The sequence below is a fragment of the Scyliorhinus torazame genome, chromosome 3 (genome assembly GCF_047496885.1).
Source record: "Scyliorhinus torazame isolate Kashiwa2021f chromosome 3, sScyTor2.1, whole genome shotgun sequence".
Taxonomy (NCBI): Eukaryota; Metazoa; Chordata; class Chondrichthyes; order Carcharhiniformes; family Scyliorhinidae; genus Scyliorhinus; species Scyliorhinus torazame.
This window is the reverse complement of record NC_092709.1, coordinates 201,777,882-201,803,198: the sequence shown is the minus strand read 5'-3', so window position 1 is coordinate 201,803,198 and position 25,317 is coordinate 201,777,882. Positions and strand designations below refer to the sequence as shown.

The following is a 25,317-nucleotide window of genomic DNA, read 5'->3' as shown; positions in this document are numbered from 1 at the left end:
TCCTCCTTCAAAGCCTGAAAACAAATCTCCAATCAACAGTAATGAGCATTGATCTGCACATAGTACCTGATTGATTGTGGCCTTAAAATCTCCACAGATGGACTTCAATTGTCGACGGAGCAGCTGGTGGGCTTCCTTAACAAGAGGTTCACCCAGCAGAGGAAGGAGAACTTGGAGGACCTGGCTAGGGTGGTGGACCCGATAAAAGCAGGAATCGATTACCTGGAGGCCCAGAGCCAGTCGATCCAGAAGGTGGAGGGGACCGTGGGGGAGAACAAGGAGCAGCTTACCTCGATGGCAGCGGAGAAAGGGGTGATGCGGGCTCAACAGAGGCGGCTGCAAGAGAAAGTGGAGGACTTGGAGACTCGTCTAACAGGCAAAACTTGAGGATTGTGGGACTGCCGGAGGACAGCGAGGGAGCGGACGCCAGCGTATATGTGGCTCGGATGTTCGAGAAGCTGCTGGGTGAGGGGTCGTTTGAACGACCCTTGGAAGTGGAGCGGGCGCACAGGGCGCTGATGAGGAAGCTGCAGGGGAATGAGCCAATGGCGGTGCACCTGCACCGGTTCCTAGACAAGCAGCAAACACTGAGGTGTGCCAGGCAGACAAGGTGCTGTACCTGGGAGGGTAACGAGCTGCGTGTGTGCCAGGACCTGGGTGCGGAGTTGGCCAAGAGGAGAGTGGGCTTCAACAAAATGAAGGCGGTTCCCTTTAAGAAGGGGGTGAAATTTGGCACGGTGTACCCGGCGTGCCTGTGGGTGACCGAGAAGTGTAGGGAGCTGTACTTCGGGATGCCTGAGGAGACAATGGACTTTGTCAGAGACAATGAACTGGCAGGAGAAGGAGGACACTGAACTTTGAAGAAGACGTTCCCTTTCTGTTCCTTTGAATTTGTTTTGGTTATTTTTGTGTTGTATTTTGGGCCATTGCTCTGCGGTGGAGGTGCTTGGTGGAGGATGTTGAGTTGCTCTTTTCTTTATGTTGGGTGGGTGTTGTTAAGTTTGCACCGGGATAGTGTTTGTGCGGGGGGGAGGGGGAGAATCAGTAGGGGGTAGGATGCTGGGCGCCATGGGCAGGGGCTACCAAACTAGTTGGGCGGGCTAGTTCATGGAAGCACAGTGAGGGGTGAGCTGGTGGTTAGTGTGTTGATAGGGTTGGAGTTGTTATTTTCAAAAAATAATTTAGAGTACCCAATTCATTTTTTCCAATTCAGGGGCAATTTAGCGTGGCCAATCCACCTACCCTGCCCATCTTTGGGTTGTGGGGGCGAAACCCACGCAAACATGGGGAGAATGTGCAAACTCCACACGGACAGTGACCCAGAGCCGGGATCAAACCTGGGACGTCGGCGGGATCAAACCTGGAACCTGGGATTTCTACAGTAGGCATATGAATCAGAACCCGCGGCTGGGATGGAAGAGTGTGGCAGTTTTTGGAGGGGTTGGAGTTCCCGAGGGTGGAAGTGGAGGTGCTGGGTGCCCTTTTGGGCTGGTTGAAGTGGTGGAGGGACTGGAGGTGATGCAGTCGGGCAAGGCCCTGGGCCCGGGCAGATACCCAGTGGAGTTCTATAAAATGTTTTCAAGGGCCCTTGTTGGTGAGGGCGTTAAACGAGGCGAGGGAACAGGGGGTGCTCCCCCCCCCCCCCCCCCCCGCCCGACGCTTTTGCAGGTCTTGATCTCCTTGATTTTGAAGGCGGATAAGGATCCAGAGCAGTGTGGGGCGTATAGGTCGATCTCACTGTTAAATGTGGATGCCAAGTTATTGGCCAAGATCTTGGCCTCGAGAATGGAGGACTATGTGTCAGGGGAGGACCAGATGGGGTTCCTGAAGGGGAGGCATCTGGCAGCTAATGTCAGGAGGTTACTAAATGTGATAATGATGACCCAGAGGGATGAGAGGTGGAGGCGTTGTTCACCATGGACAGGGAGAAGACCTTCAATCGGGTGGAGTGCGACTAATTGTGGGAGGTCCTGGGGCGGTTTGGGTTTGGGCAGGGTTTTGTGGATTGGGTTGGCAAGTGTGGGATGAACCAGGTGAGCTTGGACTATTTCAGGCTGCACCGAGGGACAAGGCAGGGATGTCCACTCTCCCCATTGCTCTTTGCCCTGGCTATAGAGCCGTTGGCGATGGCGCTGAGAGGGCCGGAGGTCTGGCAGGGGATAGTAGGGGGGGGGGGGGGGGTGGAATAAAGGGTCTCGCTTTATGCAGACGATATATATTTCGGATCTATTGGGTGGTACTGGGGGGATTATGGGGACCTTAGAGGAATTTGGTCGGTTTTCGGGGTATAGGTTTCCGATCCAGGCGAGGAGGCAGAAGAGGAGACTGGGGAAGATGCAATTTGGGCATGCAGGTGGCGCGGGGGTGGGAGCAGCTGCACAAATTAATTTTGGCTTGGTTGGTGGAGCAGATGAAAGGGTCCTTAGGAGGTGGGATGCGCTCCTGTTGTCATTGGCGGGGAGGGTTCAGACGGTAAATATGACGGTCCTCCCGAGGTTCTTGTTGTGTGTGGCATCTATTACCTCCTGGACCTGGGGCATCCTGGTGATGGCAGAGAAACCTGCTGCCCGGGCATCTTGCTGAGCTTGGTCTGTGTCAAAGATTATGTAGTTTTCCACCCGGGCAAACAGGGCATCCGTGGCCTGTCGGATGCATCTGTGGGCTGTGGCCTGAGTTAACACACAGGTCCCCACTTGAGCCCTGGAAGGGTCCTGAGGTGACTTTAACGGCCACCGGAAGTGGGTGTCCTCCTCCTCCACTAGGTGTTAAGTCCACGAGGACCTGGCACAGGTGCCGCACCGTCTCCTTGTTGAGGGGGAGCCTGCGACACGCACTGTCCATCATCTGTTCAAACAACCAGCGACGCTTATACGCCCTATGCAGTCACGGAACTCCCCCTCTGGGTCCCTCCCTGGCCTGATGGGTGGCCAGGTCCTCAGGGTTTGGGGCGGGTCTGGAACATGGTCCATTGCCCTGACCATCTGCAAACGCTGCTGCCACCGCCATTTCCGGCTTCTGGCCACCTGGCCTAACAGCAGCATCACTAAGGCAGGTTCTGGATCCAAAATCCCTGCAATAACGATCAGTATTGCAAGGCATTGGGAGAGGGTATTAGACTGACAAACAGCGGTGGTTCCCACCCCGGGACCTTCCATTCCCCCACTGACCCCCCCCCCCCAGCCCGGAACACCCTGCCCCCACACACCAGTCTGCAGCGGGCCCCCCTTACCAGACTCCAGACCCTGTACCGCGGACACCCGCTCATAACATCACCTGGACCGTGCGCTGGTCCCCTCCCCGTGGCACTCACCCACCCTTCAGCCATGAACATGTCCCTGAAGCTGTGTCGAGCAAGAGCTAACGAGGCTGGAGATTCACGCCCAGAGATTTTATTGGCTGATTCAAGCCCAAAGTATAAGGAATTGAACTGTCTGTTCATCAGCGGACTTGGTGTTCTTCTCCAGAAGGGATTGGTTTGTGTCATCTCTACATTCTGACTGCAGGTTTCTCATTATTAATCCGTTATACTGCTGTCATGGAAATTATAATAAAGCACGTCCCATTAAATTAGGGAAACTGCAACGACTACGCCAATTTGTCGTGGAAATTATAATAAAGACAAATTCCTCGAGGTCGATTTAAGGAAATTTATTTACACAAATATATTTGCGGAGAGAGTGTGTTCCGGCTTTTTAGCCAATGCACTGCACTCTGAGATTCGATTGAAGGAAGCATATCTTTATAGTAACAGCTTGAAGAAAACAGCCATGTTTATATTAAATAGAACTTGGAAAGTACGCAAGATGAAAAACGTAGTACGCATGTTCTTGCCCTTGGCTAAAAACAACTCGAGTACACATTTTGTTATCTTTCTGAGGACAATGTGTTATCATAATAAGGCCGAGACCAAAATATTAAGCAGTATTTTGTTTATGTTACCTGACCTACTTATTTACATGTAAAAGCAGTGTTAAACTATATAGTCAAGCATTCCCCAGCATGCTTCTAAGTTGGCAACTCATTAATTTCCCTTCCACAACTGCCCTGCTGCCTCATGGCGCCGAGGTCCAAGGTTCGATCCCGGCTCTGGGTCACTGTCCGTGTGGAGTTTGCACATTCTCCCCATGTTTGTGTGGGTTTCGCCCCCACAACCCAAAGATGTGCAGGCTAGGTGGAATGGCCACTCTAAATTGCCCCTTAAATGGAAAAAATGAATTGGGTACTCTTAAATTTAAAAAAAAAATTATTAATCCGTTATACTGGCATTGGGGGCATTGGATGCTCTCAGTCAATTTTGTTACTGGAAATTCTGTTCTAGCAGCTTTGTCTGATATGCCCACCTTAGCAAGCATTTCCACACAAAGGGACGATCAGTCTGTATCTGCCTAACACAATGTTGTGAGGAAACATTAACTAATAAATAATCTACAGAACCACTGCCTTGCTGCCTTTGATGCTCCAGTTTACATTCTGCCCAAAACTATGAGAAACTAGCAATTATTTCAATTAACATGTTTCCTTGGAACCCAGTGGTAGAACACAAAAGACAGTTTCAAATGCTTTGGTCTCCATTTGCACTGCGTGGGGCTTTTGTCTGCCCACATAATGTCTCAAAGCTGCAACATCTAATAGCAAGAGACTGTCTGGAATTACACTTTAATCTAACAGTAAGAAAAATACACAAAGCGCTGAAAGATACAGGAGTATTTCAGGAAAAATTGATAGTTAGTTTACATTCACTTTGGCAGCTCTTTCAATCATCTGCATTCTCCCTTCAAAACATATGACAAAGAATTATTACCCCAAAATTCCGAGACCTGGGAGGGCAAGAGGCTGAGGTATACCAGGTGGTATGGGGAGGTGGCAGAATAAGGTCTTTCACCAATTTCACCAGAGCTCCACTCTTTGTCTTTTACCAGTTGAAAGGCATTTCTTGCACCTGCCTCTTCTATCTTAGCTTCATTGAAGGAGGCAGGATTGAAGGAACAACATTCACTGAAAGAAAACTCTGCTAGGCCCATGTTTTTGGCAGTCAGTTGATAGTCTGCCCACTTTTGAGACCAAGTGATCCCAATGCTGGTTTTCTGACAGCATGGGAGAAATGGCGGCATTTCCCTTTTTAAATCTCCACTCCTCACCAGGCCACACCCTCCCCAAGCTCCAATATTCTTGCGTTCCCAGAGGATAGGGAACACCATGAGTGCTGTGGATGCCCATTCCCTTTATGTTAATGCCTCCAGCACTGGGAGTTGGAACAAAATTCACCATTATCGTCACCATTTGTTTCCCTCTTTCTGACCCAGTGGCCTTACAAATATATTGCCACTAATGTCTGTATTCTTTGTGGAGAGTTGACTGCTCCCACATTAATGGAGCGACATTCGCAGAGGACACTGGAAATAAAGTCGTAAGTGCTCATTCCGTTCCTTTATACAAAGTCCCTAATTACTCGGCTAATGTTCCCTGAAAGGACCTTTGACTCATTGATATGAATTGCTTTCCTTGTTGTTTAATGGATATTAAACTGTTGAATTCAAGTGTTGGTTTGCTAAAAATTTTCAATTTCAAGGCCAATCTGTCAAGTTCAAAAAAAGCTTTGGATTTACCGGACAGATGCAAGGTGTAAAAGATAAAGGGGGTGTAATGCAGTTTGATTTGCTGCTTTTTAGTGAGTATTATGGAACATACATGATAAACCATACCTTCAAAAAAATTCAAACTGCAAAATAGGAACTAATTACAGCCCCCCAAAATAATTGCAAGTGAACCGTTGAGAGTTCTGTCAAGCTTTCATTTTGATCATTTGACCCTCCACCTTCTCCACCAACACCCTGCAACTATTTTAGGGACTTGTGCCAATGAGACGTTGATTTCTCAACCTCCTGGTCATATTTCCTCAGGGGGCCATCAGCAGTCCTCCAACACTTTTACTAACTTGACCATTTTGCTCCCTTCTCTAGATCGATGACTGCACACATTGGTTCACAGCTGCACCGACATAATACAACAAATAATACTGGCACAAATAGCAAAATCGCTTTGATGGTTAAATCGTATATTCAAGAATAAACTTCTAAACTATTCCATATTGTTACATCAAAAATGCTTTCACACTTACTGGGACTAATGCTTCGTCTGATGGGAGAAGGGCTACGGCTTCGGGAAGACTGTAAAAGACAGGAGATAAAACGTGAACCCTCAAACTTGCAGCTGCAAAACAGCTGTGCACTCAAACTGCACAAAACAAGAAATGATTAATGAAAACGCAAGGAGCACAGACAATAATAGTCACAATCATCAAACCCCAATGCAGCTCAAAAATCCAGCCAAATGACTTAATTAATGTTCTTGGCGACACTCAATGGAGCTGCTTCAAAGATGCTAGGTGGAGAACAATACCATGTTAACCCAAGGTTGACCGATATTATTTATATCAGACGCTGTTGCTCTGTTTATTTATCTCGGTGAACCACAAGCCTTTACCTTATATTGATCAAATGACCATACAACCAGTTAGTTAGTTCAAAAGATGGTTTATTTACATACACAAGAGTTATCTCAACATGCAAACACAATATCTACTACGTGTTAAACTACACCTATCAGCTACAATAACCTATACTTAACTTCAGGGTGACCGGCACTGTGCAAATGGATAAAGGCCTTTATCTGGATTTCATTTGGCTGGTTCAAAGAAAGTGTCTCTGTCTCTGCTGGGCTCATCCGTCAGGTAGCAATCGTTGGTCTTGAACTTAGCTGGCTGTTCCTGCTGCAATTGGGTTAGGCACAGGCCTGATCCAAGAGAGATAGAACACATGGCTGCGCTCTCTTTTATCCCTCTTGGATTTTGCATTCTTTGGGGCGGTCCTTAACCTTGGACCCAATAGTTCGACAGGGCTCTGATCATTCTCTTCGATTTCGGCCAATAAAGGGACGGGTGCCTTGGTAGCTGGGTGGGTCCTTAGCAGTCATTGACCTTGGCAGTTGGGTTTTCTGAGCAAGGGAGTGTCGCCGATCAGTCTGTGGCTGTACCGGTTGCTTGATTGGAGTTCTATTGGAGTCCTGGGAAAATGGGCCATTGAAATGCAAACGAGCGGAGGATTCAATCAGGCCTGGTTACCTGTGTTTCAGATACACATAGGCTCTGTATCTATCTGAGTTCTGGGTTGGCCATTATTCCCATGGTCCTTTGCAGGTGGTCATCTTAGATGGCTATATTCCGTCCTCTTGATCCTGAACGCGAAGCATGGTGGATCACACTATTGATCCCTGTTCATCCTTGGTGGACCAGTCACCATTGGTCAAGGCAAGGTTCTACTCTACTCTATCTTATGGTTTGGGACATATACCTAATATTCCATAATACATTCATAAATTAATTCATCTCTAACGGTTACTATAATTTAGGTCACTATAACATTTAATTTATCCGCACAGATGATCTCTACAACGCTATCTAAGCTACTCTCATGCTGCTGGTGAATATCAAAGAACTTATATTCAGTACACAATTTAAAACAGCAACATCACATTTCTACTTAATCCTAATAAAGTTAAAGAGGTGCATGGTTTATTTTTAGCAGCGTTTGTTACATGAGTTTAATTTTGTTGAATTCCAAAGGGGGCTCGGACTATATATCGGGGAACGGGAGGCTTTTTCTCGCCATTTACGGAGTCGAAGTGTCTGAATGACACTGCAGATTATTGCAATTACTAGAAGGGCCTCTATTATGTATGAAAGAGGGTTCCATTTGGCAATGTTTTCGCACCAAGTGGGGGTTTTGATGTCTGTCTTTATGTGTGATGTAGTGTCCGGGCTGGTGGTGGTTTGTTGGGTGGTAGTGTTCGGGGCTGGTGTGGGGTTTGTAACAAAGGTCCGTTGTGCGCGCAGTTGCAGAAGTCCAGCGATGATCCAAACGCATGTCAGCAGTCCTTGCTTTATCCTGTGTTTTCTGTTTTCTGTGTAATCCTGGGGATGCAAGCATAGTATCTGTTATTAGCTTTGGTTAATATCTAATTTTATTAGTCTTTCTCTCCTTACTCCAATTACCTGTTATGATTGTCACTATGTGTGACTCCCTCATTTTTATTTTGAAATACCATTTTGGAGAGACAAGAAATGCACATTTTTAAGTAGAGAGACTCTCGCAGCTTGTGGTAGATGCGGGGAGTTGTCGGACAATTTCTCCGACCAGTCTTTCTTTACTAACCACCATTCGTGGTTGAGGCTGATCTTTTTTTTATAAAAAAAAATTTATTGAGGTATTTTTGGTATTGTAACAACAACACAATAAACAATGTACATGAAACTATAAACATAGTGCAAAAGCCGTCTCCCTCTCATACAGGTCCCACCTTTATTAACTATTAACCCCCTACTCTAAGCTAAACTAACCCCCCAACTCCCCCCCCCCCCCCCCCACTCTGCTGATGATTAATTTTCCGCGAAGAAGTCGACGAACGGTTGCCACCTCCGGATGAACCTTAACAGTGACCCTCTCAAAGCGAACTTGATTTTCTCCAAACAGAGAAAGCTAGCCATGTCCGATAGCCAGCTCTCCGACTTTGAGTCCCTCCAAGCTAATAGTATCCGTCTCCGGGCTACCAGGGAAGCAAAGGCCAGAACGTCTGCCTCTTTCTCCTCCTGGATTCCCGGGTCTTCCGACACCCCGGAAATCGCCACCTCTGGACTCGGTGCCACCCTTGTTTTTAACACCGTGGACATGACATCTGCAAACCCCTGCCAAAGTCCCCTAAGCTTCGGGCATGCCCAGAACATGTGAACATGGTTCGCTGGTCCTCCCGCACATTTTGCACACCTGTCTTCCACCCCAAAGAATCTGCTCATCCGGGCCACTGACATGTGAGCCCGGTGAACGACCTTAAATTGTATCAGGCTGAGCCTGGCACAAGTTGTGGTCGCATTGACTCTACTCAACGTGTTCGCCCATAGACCATCCTCTATCTCTCCTCCCAGCTCCTCCTCCCACTTGCGCTTTAGCTCCTCGGTCTGCATCTCCTCTGACCTCATAAGTTCCTTGTAAATGTCCGAGATGCTCGCTTCTCCTACCCAGCCTCTGGAAACTACCCTGTCCTGAATCCCCCTTAGCGATCCTGAATCCCCCTTAGCGGTAGGAGCGGGAAGGTTGACACCTGCTGTCGTAGGAAGTCACGCACCTGCAGATACCTGAATTTGTTTCCCCTCGCCAACCCAAACTTCTCCTCCAGCGCCCTCATTCACGGAAAGCTCCCCTCTATAAACATAACCCCCATCCTCTCAATCCCTGCTCTCCGCCATATCCGGAACCCCCCATCCATACTTCCCGGGGCAAACGGTGATTATTACAGATAGGGGACCAGACCGATGCTCCCTCTGCTCCCACATGTCTCCCCCATTGCCCCCAGACTCTCAGGGCCGCCACCACCACGGGGCTGGTGGAGTACCGTGCCGGCGGGAACGGCAGAGGCGCAGTTACCAATGCCCCAAAACTGCTGCCCTTGCATGAAGCCTCTCCCACACGCACCCATGCCGCCCCCTCCCCCACCACCCACTTGTTGATCATGGCTATATTCACCGCCCTGTAATAGTTACTAAAATTTGGCAGCGCCAGCCCGCCCTCTCCCCGACTCCGCTCAAGCATTACCTTCCTTACCCGTGAGGTCTTGCCCGCCCAAACAAAGCCAGAGATCACTTTGTTGACCCGTTTAAAAAAGGACCACGGAATAAAGATGGGGAGACATTGAAACACGAACAGGAATCTCGGAAGGACCGTCATCTTCACCGTCTGCACCCTCCCAGCCAGTGACAACGGGAGCGCGTTCCATCTCCGAAAATCGTCCTTCATTTGGTCTACTAGCCGGGCTAGATTTAATTTATGCAACCGGTCCCATTCCCGCACCACTTGAATGCCTAAGTACCTAAAGCTTTCCCCTACTAATCTAAACGGCAGCTCCCCCAATCGCCTCTCCTGTCCCCTCGCCTGGACCGCAAACATCTCACTTTTCCCCATATTTAGCTTATGCCCTGAAAAACGGCCAAATTCCCCCAGAATCCTCATGATTTCTTCCATCCCCTCTATTGGGTCCGATACATACAGAAGCAGGTCGTCTGCATAGAGCGAGACTCTGTGCTTACCCCCCACCCCCCCCGGACCAGCCCCTTCGAGCCCCTTGAGGCTCTCAAAGCAATTGCCAACGTATCCATAGCTAGCGCGAACAACAGTGGGGAGAGGGGGCATCCCTGTCTCGTCCCCTGGTGCAGTCTAAAATAGTCCGATGTTGTCCTGTCCGTCCGTACACTTGCCACAGGAGCCTGATACAGCAACCTGACCCAGTCAATAAAGCCCCGCCCAAATCCAAACCGTCCCAGTACCTCCCACAGATCATGCCATTCTACCCAATCAAAAGCTTTTTCTGCATCCATTGCGATCACTACCTCCACCTCACTACCTTCCGGGGACATCTTGATCACATTTAACAATCTTCTTACATTGGCCACCAACTGCCTACCCTTAACAAACCCCGTCTGGTCCTCCCCAATAACGTCCGGAACACAATCCTCAATGGTTGAGACTTATCTTAACGAGCCGAATTTCAGGGCAGCCAGTTTTATAGATTTTTGTCCCAGGGCTCAGAGATAGTTTGTGTGTGCAGCGTGTACAACAGCAGTGAGCAGTAACCAATTGTGTCATATGTGTAAATAGCATGTGGGGAACGACCAGGGGGTCGCGGGGGGTAAAGGCAAGAAGGGGTGAGCGTACGGAACGTGGCACAATACATTCTTTATACCACAACCAAAGAGAGAAGGTGAAACTAAGGCCTGCCAAAGGCAATGCAGAGTGTAGAGAACATTCCAGAGCATATGAAGTGAAGGGAACATGAGGTGCGTGTGGGCCGCTGTGGGAAAAGAATGGGTGGAATCCCCGGGTAGGGCGGGGGTTAGTGCTGTTACTCCACTACCCGAGCTTAACTGACCGGATGAATTTGGGGTCCTCAGGTAGGGCGGGGATCAGTGCCGTGATTCTCTACCTGGGTGAACGGGAAGAGTTTGTAGTCGTGTGGAAACCTGTCATAAAGACTGGGAGAACAGTGATCTGTTTCCCAACAAACATGTGCCTTTAACTGACATGGGGCATCTTACCCTCGAATCAGAAGAGTAATTTTGTGTCGGGCGACATTAATTAAAACCATGTTGTAGAAGAAGAAGAAGGAAAAAGGCGGGCAGGCTCCATCAGAACTTTGGACACCTTAATACTTAGGTGGTGTCTCTTTCTCATCATCTGGACACCTCAGGGTTCTGTACCAAATAGTGTTGTAAAAGCATTACCGAAACGAGACTCAGTATTTGAATCATCACCATCTCCTGGTTGCCAGACTCGTGTCTGCCATTTCTGTGCCTTGGCCGCGTGGGCCGTCGGATGGTCCGAATCGTCATGCCGTACCAGTCTGCAAGAGTTGTCGTGGTGCCAAAGAGGGGCTTGTTTGTTGTGAGGCGTAGGGGCGGTGGAGGGCAAGTTACTGTGGTCGGGCGGTGGATGGGGCGATGGCTGGGGGAGGACATATAGGGGGTCAAAGATATCTAAGTCGTGGTTCCGGGGGCTGGGGTGACTGGTGGCAGAGAGATCGCGCCAGTGTTCAGGGATAGTAATCAAATCCGGGAGGGTCTCGCGTTCGTCGGAGTCAAGTGCAACGTGAATGTCTGTACCTGTGGGCGGAGACAAGTTAGGGTCTGTGGGCGTGGACAAGGGATAAATGCCGGCATGGCTGGGGGAGGGTTGGCGTAGGGGTCGGACTAGGTTGTCGATGGGCGGGGCGTAATCATCTCCTATTGCCAGAGAGATGTGGTGGGAGTGGCTACATTATGATCCGTAGACTTTGAGTTGGTTGATGTGGAACCAACTAGTATTACCATTGGGGTATGTTGTCTTGTACACGGAGGGGATCACTTGGTCTGAAATGGAGTAGGGTCCTGCAAATTTGGGGGAGAGGAAAGAACTGGGGTTGTAAAGTGAAACCATTACTTGCTGACCGACTGTGTACACCACGGGGTGGACGGTTTTGTCAAAGCAGGCTTTACTCTGCTTCTTTCTAGTGCCAAATTGGACAGCTGCAGCGAGTTGTGCCGCTTTAATGTTATCTGTAACCTGTTGGACTGCTTTTTCATGGGTGAGGGCGGTTACTGTAGGGCTTGCCAGATTGAGGCCTAATAAATATTTAATACCCTTCATGGGCCGTCCGGTCATGAGAGTGTGGGGGGTGAAACCTGTGGAACTGGAAACGGTGATCCGAATAAACATGAGAGCAAATGGGAGGACCGTGTCCCACATGGTATTGTTCTGTTGCACCATCTTCCTAATGGTCGCTTTTAAAGTTTGATTCATTCTCTCGACAATGCCACTGGATTGGGGGTGATATGCTATATGGAATTTCTGCCTGATCCCAAAAATTGTTAAAACATTTTGCATGACTCTGCCGGTGAAGTGGGAACCTTGGTCTGACTCAATGCTGCGGGGGTGACCACAGCGTGTGAATATCTATTGGGTCAAAATCGTAGTGGTGGCCTTTGCTGTGTTTGTCCGTGAGGGAAATGATTCTACCCATTTAGTAAAGGTGTCGATTACAACCAGCACGTACTTGAAACCGTTTCTGCAAGGGGGAAGGGGGCCAATGTAATCGATTTGCAAGTTTGTCCAAGGGCCATTCACAGGTCGGGTGTGTCTTAATTGTCCTTTCTTTGAGTAACATTCAGGATTGTTCTGAGCACAGATAAGGCAATTCGCAACATAATGGGTTACATCGCTTTTTAAATCGGGCCACCAACACAAAGGTCTTAAATGGGCAATGGTATTGTCTGTCCCCTGATGTCCGTGTCAGTCATGAAGTTGGTAAATGAGCTGGTTTCTGTCCTGGGTGGGGACCACATAAATTCCGTTTTTTTAAACTATGCCGTCCTGTGCAGTCAGTGCGTCCTTCCATTTATCATAGGGGGCTGGGAAGTTGCCGTCTAAAACCTGTTTGAGGGTGTCGTCTGCTTTTTGGGCTTGAGATATATCCTCAATATTGGTCTGGGAAACCTGGACTGAGTATATCGGTTCGCTTTCGGGTGGCTGCCAGAAGTGACCATGGCGTGACCCTGCTTTAGCTAAGGCGTCTGCCTTTACATTACCGGTTGGGGAGGAGCAATGCTGGCTTCTTACTTTAATAATACCGTATGTGCGGTCTGAGGCTGTTTTGAGAATGTTCTTTAACAACGGGGCAGAGGGTAGGGGTCTTCCATTGGCTGAATCAAAACCTCAAGATTCCCATAGGGGCAGGAATTCTGTTAAGCTGTTGCACACATACAGGCTGTCGGAGTGTATGTCTGCGGGAGTTGGAAAAGAGTCGGGGTGCTGACTTACATAGGCTATGGCTGCGAGTTCTGCTGCTTGTGAACTTAGGTGTCCGGGCAATTTTAAAGAGATCTCTTCCAGTGGATGTCCCTGCGCGTCTTCCACGTAAATTTCACAACCAGTAATTCTAATTCCATTTTTGATTGTGGAAGTATCCCCTGTGGTTTGGGAATTCTGTGTCTTACTGCCTGCTCGTGGGTGCAGTGACATTGGGTTAAAGGGTCCTGTGTGGTGTTGGGCTGCTATGATCTGGCACTCATGTAGGATCCCTGCATATTGGAGATTATTGGCCAGAAATGTGTGGGTTTTGGTACGTTTTACCGTAATGTTCCTGCCTTATAGTAATAGTGTACAGCGAGCTGCTCTGATTTGGCTGACTGAACCGTCCTTTAATCTACCGTCTAGTAATAGTTGCGTGGGGGTGTACTCGGTCAAGATTGTCACTGGGTTGAGGCCTGTGATGTACGCAAAGTACTGTACTGCCCAAAAGACTGCAAGCAAGTGCCGTTCGCAGGCTGAGAATCCTTGCTCCATGGGGCAAGGACTCTTACTCTTGAGGCATAGGACTCCATTACTCTTGAGGCATAGGCTACGGGTCCTAAGTGATCATGTCATTCTTGCAGGAGCACTGCTGACAGGGTTTGGTCAGTGGTTGCTACTTCTATGGCATAGGGCAAGTCTGGGTCTGGAACTTGTAAAGTGGGGGCTGTGCCTAGGGTGTGTTTTAAATCATAGAACATAGAACATTACAGCACAGTACAGGCCCTTCGGCCCTCGATGTTGCGCCGACCTGTGAAACCACTCTGAAGCCCATCTACACTATTCCCTTACCGTCCATATGTCTATCGAATGACCATTTGAATGCCCTTAGTGTTGGCAAGTCCACTACTGTTGCAGGCAAGGCATTCCACGCCCTTTCTACTCTCTGAGTAAAGAACCGACCTCAGACATCTGTCTTATATCTATCTCCCCTCAATTTAAAGCTATTGACATTGAAAACAGCGCGAGTGTAGAGAGAGCCGGGACATTGAAAACAGCGCGAGTGGAGAGAGAGCCGGGACAGTGAAAACAGCGCGAGTGGAGAGAGAGCCGGGACATTGAAAACAGCGCGAGTGGAGAGAGAGCCAGGACATTGAAAACAGCGCGAGAGGAGAGAAAGCCGGGACAGTGAAAACAGCGCGAGAGGAGAGAAAGCTGGGAGATTGAAAACAGCGCGAGAGGAGAGAGAGACGGGACATTGAAAACAGCGCGAGAGGAGAGAAAGCCGGGACAGTGAAAACAGCGCGAGAGGAGAGAAAGCCGGGAGATTGAAAACAGCGCGAGAGGAGAGAGAGACGGGACATTGAAAACAGTGCGAGAGGACAGAAAGCCGGGACAGTGAAAACAGCGCGAGAGGAGAGAAAGCCGGGAGACTGAAAACAGCGCGGGAGGAGAGACAGCCGGGAGATTGAAAACAGCGCGAGAGGAGAGAGAGCAGGGAGATTGAAAACAGCGCGAGAGGAGAGAAAGCCGGGACAGTGAAAACAGCGCGAGAGGAGAGAAAGCCGGGAGATTGAAAACAGCGTGGGAGGAGAGACAGCCGGGAGATTGAAAACAGCGCGAGAGGAGAGAAAGCCGGGAGATTGAAAACAGCGCGAGAGGAGAGAAAGCCGGGACATTGAAAACAGCGCGAGAGGAGAGAGAGCCGGGACATTGAAAACAGCGCGACAGGAGAGAAAGCCGGGACATTGAAAACAGCGCGAGAGGAGAGAAAGCCGGGAGATTGAAAACAGCGCGAGAGGAGAGAAAGCCGGGACATTGAAAACAGCGCGAGAGGAGAGAAAGCCGGGACATTGAAAACAGCGCGAGAGGAGAGAGAGCCGGGACAGTGAAAACAGCGCGAGTGGAGAGAGAGCCGGGAGGTTGAAAACAGCGCGAGAGGAGAGAAAGCCGGGAGATTGAAAACAGCGCGAGAGGAGAGAAAGCCGGGACATTGAAAACAGCGCGAGAGGAGAGAAAGCCGGGAGATTTAAAAAGCACGGGAGGAGAGAGAGCCGGGACATTGAAAACAGTGCGAGAGGAGAGAAAGCCGGGACATTGAAAACAGCGCGAGAGGAGAGACAGCCGGGACATTGAAAACAGCACGAGAGGAGAGAGAGCCGGGACATTGAAAACAGCACGAGTGGAGAGAAAGCCGGGACATTGAAAACAGCGCGAGAGGAGAGAGAGACGGGACATTGAAAACAGTGCGAGAGGACAGAAAGCCGGGACAGTGAAAACAGCGCGAGAGGAGAGAAAGCCGGGAGACTGAAAACAGCGCGGGAGGAGAGACAGCCGGGAGATTGAAAACAGCGCGAGAGGAGAGAAAGCCGGGAGATTGAAAACAGCGCGAGAGGAGAGAAAGCCGGGACAGTGAAAACAGCGCGAGAGGAGAGAAAGCCGGGAGATTGAAAACAGCGTGGGAGGAGAGACAGCCGGGAGATTGAAAACAGCGCGAGAGGAGAGAAAGCCGGGAGATTGAAAACAGCGCGAGAGGAGAGAAAGCCGGGACATTGAAAACAGCGCGAGAGGAGAGAGAGCCGGGACATTGAAAACAGCGCGACAGGAGAGAAAGCCGGGACATTGAAAACAGCGCGAGAGGAGAGAAAGCCGGGAGATTGAAAACAGCGCGAGAGGAGAGAAAGCCGGGACATTGAAAACAGCGCGAGAGGAGAGAAAGCCGGGACATTGAAAACAGCGCGAGAGGAGAGAGAGCCGGGACAGTGAAAACAGCGCGAGTGGAGAGAGAGCCGGGAGGTTGAAAACAGCGCGAGAGGAGAGAAAGCCGGGAGATTGAAAACAGCGCGAGAGGAGAGAAAGCCGGGACATTGAAAACAGCGCGAGAGGAGAGAAAGCCGGGAGATTTAAAAAGCACGGGAGGAGAGAGAGCCGGGACATTGAAAACAGTGCGAGAGGAGAGAAAGCCGGGACATTGAAAACAGCGCGAGAGGAGAGACAGCCGGGACATTGAAAACAGCGTGAGTGGAGAGAAAGCCGGGACATTGAAAACAGCGCGAGAGGAGAGACAGCCGGGAGTTGAAAACAGCACGAGAGGAGAGAGAGCCGGGAGATTGAAAACAGCGCGAGAGGAGAGAAAGCCGGGACATTGAAAACAGCGCGAGAGGAGAGAGAGCCGGGACAGTGAAAACAGAGCGAGAGGAGAGAGAGCCGGGACAGTGAAAACAGCGCGAGAGGAGAGAAAGCCGGGAGATTGAAAACAGCGCGAGAGGAGAGAGAGCCGGGACAGTGAAAACAGCGCGAGAGGAGAGAGGGCCGGGACATTGAAAACAGCGCGAGTGGAGAGAAAGCCGGGAGATTGAAAACAGCGTGAGAGGAGAGAAAGCCGGGACATTGAAAACAGCGCGAGAGGAGAGAAAGCCGGGAGATTGAAAACAGCGCGAGAGGAGAGAGAGCCGGGACAGTGAAAACAGCGCGAGAGGAGAGAGGGCCGGGACATTGAAAACAGCGCGAGTGGAGAGAAAGCCGGGAGATTGAAAACAGCGCGAGAGGAGAGAAAGCCGGGACATTGAAAACAGCGCGAGAGGAGAGAAAGCCGGGACATTGAAAACAGGGCGAGAAGAGAGAGAGCCGGGACATTGAAAACAGCGCGAGTGGAGAGAAAGCCGGGACAGTGAAAACAGCGCGAGAGGAGAGAAAGCCGGGAGATTGAAAACAGCGCGAGAGGAGAGAGAGCCGGGAGATTGAAAACAGCGCGAGAGGAGAGAAAGCCGGGACAGTGAAAACAGCGCGAGAGGAGAGAAAGCCGGGAGATTGAAAACAGCGCGAGAGGAGAGAAAGCCGGGAGAGTGAAAACAGCGCGAGAGGAGAGAAAGCCGGGAGATTGAAAACAGCGCGAGAGGAGAGAGAGCCGGGACATTGAAAACAGCGCGAGAGGAGAGAAAGCCGGGACAGTGAAAACAGCGCGAGAGGAGAGAGAGCCGGGACAGTGAAAACAGCGCGAGAGGAGAGAGAGCCGGGACAGTGAAAACAGCGCGAGAGGAGAGAGAGCCGGGAGATTGAAAACAGCGCGGGAGGAGAGACAGCCGGGACATTGAAAACAGCGCGGGAGGAGAGAAAGCCGGGACAGTGAAAACAGCGCGAAGGGAGAGAAAGCCGGGAGATTGAAAACAGCGCGAGAGGAGAGAAAGCCGGGAGATTGAAAACAGCGCGAGAGGAGAGAAAGCCGGGAGAGTGAAAACAGCGCGAGAGGAGAGAAAGCCGGGACAGTGAAAACAGCGCGAGAGGAGAGAGAGCCGGGACAGTGAAAACAGCGCGAGTGGAGAGAAAGCCGGGACATTGAAAACAGCGCGAGAGGAGAGAAAGCCGGGACAGTGAAAACAGCGCGAAGGGAGAGAAAGCCGGGAGATTGAAAACAGCGCGAGAGGAGAGAAAGCCGGGAGATTGAAAACAGCGCGAGAGGAGAGAAAGCCGGGAGAGTGAAAACAGCGCGAGAGGAGAGAAAGCCGGGACAGTGAAAACAGCGCGAGAGGAGTGAGAGCCGGGAGAGTGAAAACATCGCGCGAGGAGAGAAAGCCGGGACATTGAAAACAGCGCGAGAGGAGAGAAAGCCGGGAGATTGAAAACAGCGCGAGAGGAGAGAAAGCCGGGACATTGGGAACAGCGCGGGAGGAGAGAAAGCCGGGAGATTGAAAACAGCGCGAGTGGAGAGAGAGCCGGGAGATTGAAAACAGCGCGAGAGGAGAGAAAGCCGGGACAGTGAAAACAGCGCGAGAGGAGAGAAAGCCGGGAGATTGAAAACAGCGCGAGAGGAGAGAAAGCCGGGACATTGAAAACAGCGCGAGAGGGGAGAGAGCCGGGAGAGTGAAAACAGCGCGAGTGGAGAGAAAGCCGGGAGATTGAAAACAGCGCGGGAGGAGAGAAAGCCGGGAGATTGAAAACAGCGCGAGAGGAGAGAAAGCCGGGACATTTAAAACAGCGCGAGAGGAGAGAGAGCCGGGACAGTGAAAACAGCGCGAGTGGAGAGAAAGCCGGGACAGTGAAAACAGCGCGAGAGGAGAGAAAGCCGGGACAGTGAAAACAGCGCGAGAGGAGAGAAAGCCGGGACATTGAAAACAGCGCGAGAGGAGAGAAAGCCGGGAGATTGAAAACAGCACGAGAGGAGAGAAAGCCGGGAGATTGAAAACAGCGCGGGAGGAGAGAAAGCCGGGAGATTGAAAACAGCGCGAGAGGAGAGTGAGCCGGGACATTGAAAACAGCGCGAGAGGAGAGAAAGCCGGGAGATTGAAAACAGCGCGAGAGGAGAGAGAGCCGGGACAGTGAAAACAGCGCGGGAGGAGAGAAAGCCGGGACAGTGAAAACAGCACGAGAGGAGAGAAAGCCGGGACAGTGAAAACAGCACGAGAGGAGAGAAAGCCGGGACATTGAAAACAGCGCGAGAGGAGAGAGAGCCGGGACAGTGAAAACAGCGCGAGAGGAGAGAAAGCCGGGACAGTGAAAACAGCGCGAGGGGAGAGAGAGCAGGGACAGTGAAAACAGCACGAGAGGAGAGAAAGCCGGGAGATTGAAAACAGCGTGAGAGGAGAGAAAGCCGGGACAGTGAAAACAGCGCGAGAGGAGAGAGAGCCGGGACATTGAAAACAGCGCGAGAGGAGAGAAAGCCGGGACATTGAAAACAGCGCGAGTGGAGAGAGAGCCGGGACATTGAAAACAGCGCGAGAGGAGAGAGAGCCGGGACATTGAAAACAGCGCGAGAGGAGAGAAAGCCGGGACATTGAAAACAGCGCGAGAGGAGAGAAAGCCGGGAGATTGAAAACAGCGCGAGTGGAGAGTGAGCCGGGACAGTGAAAATAGCGCGAGAGGAGAGAAAGCCGGGACAGTGAAAACAGCGCGAGGGAGAGAGAGCCGGGACATTGAAAACAGCGTGAGAGGAGAGAAAGCCGGGAGATTGAAAACAGCGCGGGAGGAGAGAAAGCCGGGACATTGAAAACAGCGCGACAGGAGAGAAAGCCGGGAGATTTAAAACAGCGCGAGAGGAGAGAGAGCGGGGTCATTGAAAACAACGCGAGAGGAGAGAGAGCCGGGACATTGAAAACAGCGCGAGAGGAGAGAAAGCCGGGACATTGAAAACAACGCGAGAGGAGAGAGAGCCGGGACATTGAAAACAGCGCGGGAGGAGAGAAAGCCGGGACAGTGAAAACAGCGCGAGTGGAGAGAAAGCCGGGACATTGAAAACAACGCGAGAGGAGAGAGAGCCGGGACATTGAAAACAGCGCGAGAGGAGAGAAAGCCGGGACATTGAAAACAACGCGAGAGGAGAGAGAGCCGGGACATTGAAAACAGCGCGAGAGGAGAGAAAGCCGGGAGATTGAAAACAGCGCGGGAGGAGAGAAAGCCGGGACATTGAAAACAGCGCGAGTGGAGAGAAAGCCGGGACAGTGAAAACAGCGCGAGAGGAGAGAAAGCCGGGACAGTGAAAACAGCGCGAGAGGAGAGAATGCCGGGACATTGAAAACAGCGCGAGTGGAGAGAAAGCCGGGACATTGAAAACAGCGCGAGAGGAGAGAAAGCCGGGACATTGAAAACAGCGCGAGTGGAGAGAAAGCCGGGACATTGAAAACAGCGCGAGAGGAGAGAGAGCCGGGACATTGAAAACAGCGCGAGAGGAGAGAGAGCCGGGACAGTGAAAACAGCGCGAGAGGAGAGAAAGCCGGGAGATTTAAAACAGCGCGAGAGGAGAAAAAGCCGGGAAATTGAAAACAGCGCGAGTGGAGAGAGAGCCGGGACATTGAAAACAGCGCGAGTGGAGAGTGAGCCGGGACAGTGAAAACAGCGCGAGTGGAGAGAGAGCCGGGACATTGAAAACAGCGCGAGAGGATAGAGAGCCGGGACATTGAAAACAGCGCGAGAGGAGAGAAAGCCGGGAGATTGAAAACAGCGCGAGAGTAGAGAAAGCCGGGACAGTAAAACCGCGCGGGAGGAGAGAGAGCCGGGACATTGAAAACAGCGCGAGAGGAGAGAGAGTCAGGACAGTGAAAACAGCGCGAGTGGAGAGAAAGCCGGGACATGGAAAACAGCGCGAGTGGAGAGAAAGCCGGGACAGTGAAAACAGCGCGAGAGGAGAGAAAGCCGGGACAGTGAAAACAGCGCGAGTGGAGAGAAAGCCGGGACATTGAAAACAGCGCGAGTGGAGAGAAAGCCGGGACAGTGAAAACAGCGCGAGAGGAGAGAAAGCCGGGAGATTTAAAACAGCGCGAGAGGAGAAAAAGCGGGGACAGTGAAAACAGCGCGAGAGGAGAGAAAGCCGGGACAGTGAAAACAGCGCGAGAGGAGAGAAAGCCGGGACATTGAAAACAACGCGAGAAGATAGAGAGCCGGGACATTGAAAACAGCGCGAGAGGAGAGAAAGCCGGGAGATTGAAAACAGCGCGAGAGGAGAGAAAGCCGGGACAGTGAAAACAGCGCGGGAGGAGAGAGAGCCGGGACATTGAAAACAGCGCGAGAGGAGAGAGAGCCAGGACAGTGAAAACAGCGCGAGAGGAGAGAGAGCCGGGAGATTGAAAACAGCGCGTGAGGAGAGAAAGCCGGGACATTTAAAACAGCGCGAGAGGAGAGAGAGCCAGGACATTGAAAACAGCGCGAGAGGAGAGAAAGCCGGGAGATTGAAAACAGCGCGAGAGGAGAGAAAGCCGGGAGATTGAAAACAGCGCGAGAGGAGAGAGAGCCGGGACAGTGAAAACAGCGCGAGTGGAGAGAGAGCCGGGACATTGAAAACAGCGTGAGCGGAGAGAAAGCCGGGAGATTGAAAACAGCGCGGGAGGAGAGAAAGCCGGGACATTGAAAACAGCGTGAGAGGAGAGAAAGCCGGGAGATTGAAAACAGCGCGAGAGGAGAGAGAGCCGGGACAGTGAAAACAGCGCGAGTGGATAGAGAGCCGGGACATTGAAAACAGCGCGAGAGGAGAGAAAGCCGGGAGATTGAAAAAGGCGCGAGAGGAGAGAAAGCCGGGACAGTGAAAACAGCGCGAGAGGAGAGAAAGCCGGGAGATTGAAAACAGCGCGAGTGGAGAGAGAGCCGGGACAGTGAAAACAGCGCGAGAGGAGAGAAAGCCGGGAGATTGAAAACAGCGCGAGAGGAGATAAAGCCGGGACAGTGAAAACAGCGCGAGAGGAGAGAGAGCCGGGAGATTGAAAACAGCGCGAGAGGAGAGAAAGCCGGGACATTGAAAACAGCGCGAGAGGAGAGAGAGCCGGGACAGTGAAAACAGCGCGAGAGGAGAGAGAGCCGGGAGATTGAAAACAGCGCGAGAGGAGAGAGAGCCGGGACATTGAAAACAGCGCAGGAGGAGAGAGAGCCGGGACATTGAAAACAGCGCGAGAGGAGAGAGAGCCGGGACATTGAAAACAGCGCGAGAGGAGAGAGAGCCGGGACAGTGAAAACAGCGCGAGAGGAGAGAGAGCCGGGAGATTGAAAACAGCGCGAGAAGAGAGAAAGCCGGGACATTGAAAACAGCGCGAGAGGAGAGAGAGCCGGGACATTGAAAACAGCGCGAGAAGAGAGAGTGCCGGGACAGTGAAAACAGCGCGAGAGGAGAGAAAGCCGGGAGATTCAAAACAGCGCGAGAGGAGAGAGAGCCGGGACATTGAAAACAGCGCGAGAGGAGAGAAAGCCGGGACATTGAAAACAGCGCGAGAGGAGAGAGAGCCGGGACATTGAAAACAGCGCGAGAGGAGAGAAAGCCGGGACATTGAAAACAGCACGGGAGAGAAAGCCGGGACAGTGAAAACAGCGCGAGAGGAGAGAGAGCCGGGACATTGAAAACAGCGCGAGTGGAGAGAAAGCCGGGACAGTGAAAACAGCACGGGAGAGAAAGCCGGGACAGTGAAAACAGCGCGAGTGGATAGAGAGCCGGGACATTGAAAACAGCGCGAGAGGAGAGAAAGCAGGGAGATTGAAAACAGCGCGAGAGGAGAGAAAGCCGGGACAGTGAAAACAGCGCGAGAGGAGAGAAAGCCGGGAGATTGAAAACAGCGCGAGTGGAGGGAGAGCCGGGACAGTGAAAACAGCGCGAGAGGAGAGAAAGCCGGGAGATTGAAAACAGCGCGAGAGGAGAGAAAGCCGGGACAGTGAAAACAGCGCGAGAGGAGAGAAAACCGGGACATTGAAAACAGCGCGAGAGGAGAGAGAGCCGGGACATTGAAAACAGCGCGAGAGGAGAGAGAGCCGGGACAGTGAAAACAGCGCGAGAAGAGAGAGTGCCGGGACAGTGAAAACAGCGCGAGAGGAGAGAGAGCCGGGACAGTGAAAACAGCGCGGGAGAGAAAGCCGGGAGATTGAAAACAGCGCGAGAGGATAGAAAGCCGGGACAGTGAAAACAGCGCGAGAGGAGAGAAAGCCGGGACATTGAAAACAGCGCGAGCGGAGAGAGAGCCGGGACATTGAAAACAGCGCGAGAGGAGAGAGAGCCGGGACAGTGAAAACAGCGCGGGAGAGAAAGCCGGGACATTGAAAATAGCGCGAGAGGAGAGAAAGCCGGGAGATTTAAAAAGCACGGGAGGAGAGAGAGCCGGGACATTGAAAACAGCGCGAGAGGAGAGACAGCCGGGACATTGAAAACAGCGCGGCAAGAGAGAAAGCCGGGAGATTGAAAACAGCGCGAGAGGAGAGAAAGCCGGGAGAGTGAAAACAGCGCGAGAGGAGAGAAAGCCGGGAGATTGAAAACAGCGCGGGAGGAGAGAGAGCCGGGACATTGAAAACAGCGCGAGAGGAGAGAAAGCCGGGAGATTTAAAAAGCACGGGAGGAGAGAGAGCCGGGACATTGAAAACAGCGCGAGAGGAGAGACAGCCGGAACATTGAAAACAGCGCGAGAGGAGAGAAAGCCGGGAGATTTAAAAAGCACGGGAGGAGAGAGAGCCGGGACATTGAAAACAGCGCGAGAGGACAGACAGCCGGGACATTGAAAACAGCGCGGGAAGAGAGAAAGCCGGGAGATTGAAAACAGCGCGAGAGGAGAGAAAGCCGGGAGAGTGAAAACAGCGCGAGAGGAGAGAAAGCCGGGAGATTGAAAACAGCGCGGGAGGAGAGAGAGCTGGGACATTGAAAACAGCGCGAGAGGAGAGAAAGCAGGGAGATTTAAAAAGCACGGGAGGAGAGAGAGCCGGGAGATTGAAAACAGCGCGAGAGGAGAGACAGCCGGGACATTGAAAACAGCGCGAGAGGAGAGAAAGCCGGGAGAGTGAAAACAGCGCGAGAGGAGAGAAAGCCGGGAGATTTAAAAAGCACGGGAGGAGAGAGAGCCGGGACATTGAAAACAGAGCGAGTGGAGAGAAAGCCGGGAGATTGAAAACAGCGCGGGAGGAGAGAAAGCCGGGACATTGAAAACAGCGCGGGAGGAGAGAGAGCCGGGAGATTGAAAACAGCGCTAGCGGAGGGAAAGCCGGGAGATTGAAAACAGCGCGAGAGGAGAGAGAGCCGGGACAGTGAAAACAGCGCGAGTGGAGAGAGAGCCGGGACATTGAAAACAGCGTGAGAGGAGAGAAAGCCGGGAGATTGAAAACAGCGCGGGAGGAGAGAAAGCCGGGACATTGAAAACAGCGCGATAGGAGAGAAAGCCGGGACATTGAAAACAGCGCGGGAGGAGAGAAAGCCGGGAGATTGAAAACAGCGCGGGAGGAGAGAAAGCCGGGACAGTGAAAACAGCGCGAGAGGAGAGAAAGCCGGGAGATTGAAAACAGCGCGAGAGGAGAGAAAGCCGGGAGATTGAAAACAGCGCGAGAGGAGAGAGAGCCGGGACAGTGAAAACAGCGCAAGTGGAGAGAGAGCCGGGACAGTGAAAACAGCTAGAGTGGAGAGAGAGCCGGGACATTGAAAACAGCGCGAGAGGAGAGAAAGCCGGGAGATTGAAAACAGCGCGAGAGGAGAGAAAGCCGGGACATTGAAAACAGCGCGAGAGGAGAGTGAGCCGGGACATTGAAAACAGCGCGAGAGGAGAGAAAGCCGGGAGATTGAAAACAGCGCGAGAGGAGAGAGAGCCGGGACAGTGAAAACAGCGCGGGAGGAGAGAAAGCCGGGACAGTGAAAACAGCACGAGAGGAGAGAAAGCCGGGACAGTGAAAACAGCACGAGAGGAGAGAAAGCCGGGACATTGAAAACAGCGCGAGAGGAGAGAGAGCCGGGACAGTGAAAACAGCGCGAGAGGAGAGAAAGCCGGGACAGTGAAAACAGCGCGAGGGGAGAGAGAGCCGGGACAGTGAAAACAGCACGAGAGGAGAGAAAGCCGGGAGATTGAAAACAGCGTGAGAGGAGAGAAAGCCGGGACAGTGAAAACAGCGCGAGAGGAGAGAGAGCCGGGACATTGAAAACAGCGCGAGAGGAGAGAAAGCCGGGACATTGAAAACAGCGCGAGTGGAGAGAAAGCCGGGACAGTGAAAACAGCACGGGAGAGAAAGCCGGGACAGTGAAAACAGCGCGAGTGGATAGAGAGCCGGGACATTGAAAACAGCGCGAGAGGAGAGAAAGCAGGGAGATTGAAAACAGCGCGAGAGGAGAGAAAGCCGGGACAGTGAAAACAGCGCGAGAGGAGAGAAAGCCGGGAGATTGAAAACAGCGCGAGTGGAGGGAGAGCCGGGACAGTGAAAACAGCGCGAGAGGAGAGAAAGCCGGGAGATTGAAAACAGCGCGAGAGGAGAGAAAGCCGGGACAGTGAAAACAGCGCGAGAGGAGAGAAAACCGGGACATTGAAAACAGCGCGAGAGGAGAGAGAGCCGGGACATTGAAAACAGCGCGAGAGGAGAGAGAGCCGGGACAGTGAAAACAGCGCGAGAAGAGAGAGTGCCGGGACAGTGAAAACAGCGCGAGAGGAGAGAGAGCCGGGACAGTGAAAACAGCGCGGGAGAGAAAGCCGGGAGATTGAAAACAGCGCGAGAGGATAGAAAGCCGGGACAGTGAAAACAG

At 51.8% G+C, this 25,317-nt stretch overlaps 1 protein-coding gene across 1 annotated transcript in view; it reads right to left on the bottom strand.

Moving 5' to 3' along the window:
• spata18 (spermatogenesis associated 18) overlaps positions 1-25,317 on the bottom strand; it is a 210,914-nt gene that overhangs the window by 9,666 nt on the left and 175,931 nt on the right. Inside the window, exon 12 of the mRNA XM_072496752.1 lies at positions 6,119-6,167. Within this exon, the coding sequence (XP_072352853.1) occupies positions 6,119-6,167 (49 nt within the window). The remainder of the gene's footprint in view (positions 1-6,118; positions 6,168-25,317) is intronic.